The 3,545-nt window shown below is 42.9% G+C and overlaps 1 protein-coding gene across 1 annotated transcript; it reads right to left on the minus strand.

Annotated features, from left to right (window-relative positions):
- Positions 1–670: 670 nt before the first annotated feature.
- ZBED1 (zinc finger, BED-type containing 1) lies at positions 671–3,035 on the minus strand. Its single transcript, XM_009573864.1, has one exon. It carries the CDS (start codon positions 2,971–2,973, stop codon positions 886–888), a length of 2,088 nt encoding a protein of 695 aa, XP_009572159.1. The 5' UTR covers positions 2,974–3,035; the 3' UTR covers positions 671–885.
- Positions 3,036–3,545: the final 510 nt, after the last annotated feature.

Consider the following 3,545-nt stretch of genomic DNA (forward strand, 5'->3'; position numbering starts at 1 on the left):
ACACAACGCCGCCCCGACCCCGCACACTTCGTTACCGCTTTGTGAAAGCACAAGAGACTACAATCAGGGCTTGCCTAGACACAAAAAAAGGAAAAAAAAGGTTTTGCCATTTAGCTGCTGCAATTAAATGGTAAAACCGGACTAATGTGGACACAGCAATACCAGTTTCGAAGTGTTTCTACCATTTACACTGCACTGGAAAGGAAAATAACTTATCCCAGTATAAGTGCATCCACACTACAGCCTACGCCAGCACAGTATCAGTTGAAATAATAATACATCAGTCCCCTAATTGACAGAATTATACCAGCTGAACTTTTCTAGCATAGACCAGGCCTAAGACATGAGGTAGTGAAAAAGAAAATCAGGCTCAAGATCTTTTTTCATTCCATAGAATTGATATACTCTAAAAATATTCACTGCTCAGATTTATGGATTTTAAAAATAATGTTTTAAAATCCAAAATTTAAAGCTAACATCCTGAGTCACACAGGACTTACAAACGGAGGAATAAATCTTAAAAACGCCCTTGCTCAGGGTCCTAATTCAGAAAATATTTTTTATGATAGAAAGCACATAAGCATGTGTTTGTCTCCCACTGAAGCAAGTGGAAAGGATGCACATGGATAAGTGCTTTCCGAAATCTGGGCCACAGTCAGAAATCACGTTCTTTGTAGAATTTATTTCCTCATTCATTTCAGTGCTGTTTAATCACAAGTCATTCATGTTTTAAGACAGTGGGAAAAACATAGACAATGGAAGCTAAATCAAGTTTGTTACAACTGTTCAATATTTACAGCATTCATAGCATAAACCAGAAGTATTTTTGGTAACTTAAGACAAATACCTTTTTTCTTTGTTATTAAATGTACCGCAGCAGTCCTGTTAAACAAACCCACTGTCTCGGATATTAAAGAAATTGTTGTTTACATTTACCGACTCATTTAAATTAAAAATCTGTTCTTGTTCCAAACCCCACTCTCCTTCATCTTCATCCTCCGGTTCTGCCTCAGACCCATTTCGACTGTTTTCATACAAAAAGATCTGCTCATCCACGTGAGCCGGGGCTAAGCGGTTTCTCTTTGCACTTACAACATTAGCAGAAGAACCAAAAAGACGTTCAGGGAAGACCCTTGTGGCCAAAATACACCAGTATTTTTGAAGAACCTTTGGTAAAACTGGAAACAGCGCTAGTCTGTCAGACCACCACTTCAGCGGGTCTTCGTTCAAACCGAGGACCTTTTGTGACTTGAAGTTGCTCAACTCCTCAACTATCTGAGCGTGCCACTCCTCCTGGTCTTCCACACCTCCCGTCTGGCAAAAGATTTCTGCAAGCATGTTGTTGATGACACTGGTAGGAGGAGGAGTAGAGGAGATGATGATTTTTTTCACAGGGGGCTCTTCTGAAACAGTGAAGAATTTCTCTTCAGTCCTAAAGGTATTTTCTTTTACTTTCTCCAGCAGGCTTTTTGCTTCTTCCACCACTCTGTTTTCAACCTGCTGCCGCTCAAAGGCTGAAAGAAAAGGCAGTTTTTTGTAGCGGGGATCCAAGAAAGTGGCAACATTGAGAAACATGTCTATCTCAGGCGTGTGCTGATAGGTGGTTGACAACTCTTTAGCGATCACCTCCTTTGCCATGCTGATTTCTTTCAAATCATTCTCTTTGATGTTCAGGGTAGTATTCAGAAGCATGTGGAGAAGTGGCTTCACCATACTGATCGTCGGGTACTTTGAAGCAGACATCATCTCTGCAACCTGCTTGAAAGGCTGCAGCAGCTCCACCAGCCCTTCGATTGTATTCCACTCACTGGCTTCCAGCATGAGGTGGTGGTTGTTGCTGTCCTCCACAAGAACAGCCGCAATGACAAACTGCTGCTCCTTGAGGCGCTGCAGCATAGCGAGCGTGCTTCCCCACCAGGAAACACGGTCGCTTACCAGCATGCAGTGGAGAATATTCTGCTGCTTCTGCTTCTCGCTCAGCATGTACATCGCGACCGTAGACTGCTGAAAATACTCCACCAGTTTTCGGCACCTGGCAAGAAGGCTGCAGAGTTTGGGGAGCTGAAAAGCTTGTTGTATTCCTGCGTTAAAAGTGTGCCCCAAACAAGGCATCTGCACGGGAATATCTAGCAGAGAGCAAGCCTTCACGATGTCTTTACTGTAATCTGTTGTAGCACCAAAGACTTTTGTATTGATCCCCCACTCAATGAACGTTTCATAAAGGACTCGCGTAATAGTCTCTGCAGTATTATCCTCCGGTACTTCAAACGTTTTTAAGCACCGCGAGTTCACTGCCAGGCAGTTGGCAGGACTGCTGCTGAGAAAGTGAACCGCGACGGTTACGTACGACCGGTTCTGGTTTTCGCTCCTCCACATGTCCGTGGATATGCCACACCACAGAACCTCGGTGAGCTCTTTCAGCACAATTTCTCTAATGGCATTGTACTTTTCAGGAATAGCTTTTGTACAGAAGTACTTCCGGCTCGGAAGTTCGTATCTGGGGTCCGCTGTTCTCAAGAGGGCCTTGAAGGTGGGTTCATCAACGATAGAGGCCGGATACATGCCCTCGCAAATTAAGCTGATGACTGCAGATGTCAGTTCCTGGTGCTTTTTGTTTTCGTAGTTCTGGTAGGTCTTCATGATGAGGCTATCCTGAACAACCTGCTGCGACGACTCCGGCTTGATTTTTGAAAACGCAGTGGCAAAGGCTTCCCTCATTTGCTCAGTGTTACTCTTCACAAATTCGCAGAATTCGTCGGGGTGATTTTTCTCAAGGTGGTAGGAAAGGTTGGACGTGTTTCCTGAATAGGCGATCTGTGCCATGCAAATACGGCAGTAGATCTTCTTCCACTGTAATATGCATCCTTCTGCATTGGTATCAAACCCAAAGTACTTCCACACTTTACTCTTTGCTCTCGGGTGAGCCACTAACTTTAGGTCTGATGGGGAACCTTCTAAACTTTTATTCTCCATTGCTTCTTGGCCACCGTCCCACCTTTTGATCCTTCACTCATTAATGAGTACCTGATAAAGGCAGTAAGATAAAGATACAATGAGAAAGCACAAGTTTGACCACACTTAACTATGTGAAATCAGCGTTTCTGCGAACGTATCAAGAAACCTACCTTACTAATTACATTTGCAAATTTAAAGATGAGATTTGCAGGAAGTGTGACCTACAAGAAGCCCATCGGAATGTCAAAAATTAAAAAGGGTTTTAATGTATCGCATTCTGTTGTGAAACTGAGCTAGAAGACCTGAGTAAATCTTGTTTCTGGAATTACATAATTCTGGGTAGAGAAAGCGTAACCACCACCACAGAGCTGATACATTACTGTCACACAAACTGGTCATCTGCTGTAGCATTTTCCTGCCTCTTAAGTTATAGTTAGGGCTAGACCAACATCTTCTTGCCTAAGAGTTACTGAGCTTCACTGTTAACATTTATTTCAATTGAAATCTGATACTGAAGGAGCAAAGGTTTTATTGTTTGTTTATTTTGAAAGTTTTGTTAGCTCGATCTAACTGTTCCAGTGTTTGCTTTT

Source organism: Fulmarus glacialis, unplaced genomic scaffold (assembly GCF_000690835.1).
Source record: "Fulmarus glacialis isolate BGI_N327 unplaced genomic scaffold, ASM69083v1 scaffold17313, whole genome shotgun sequence".
In the NCBI taxonomy this organism is placed as follows: domain Eukaryota; kingdom Metazoa; phylum Chordata; class Aves; order Procellariiformes; family Procellariidae; genus Fulmarus; species Fulmarus glacialis.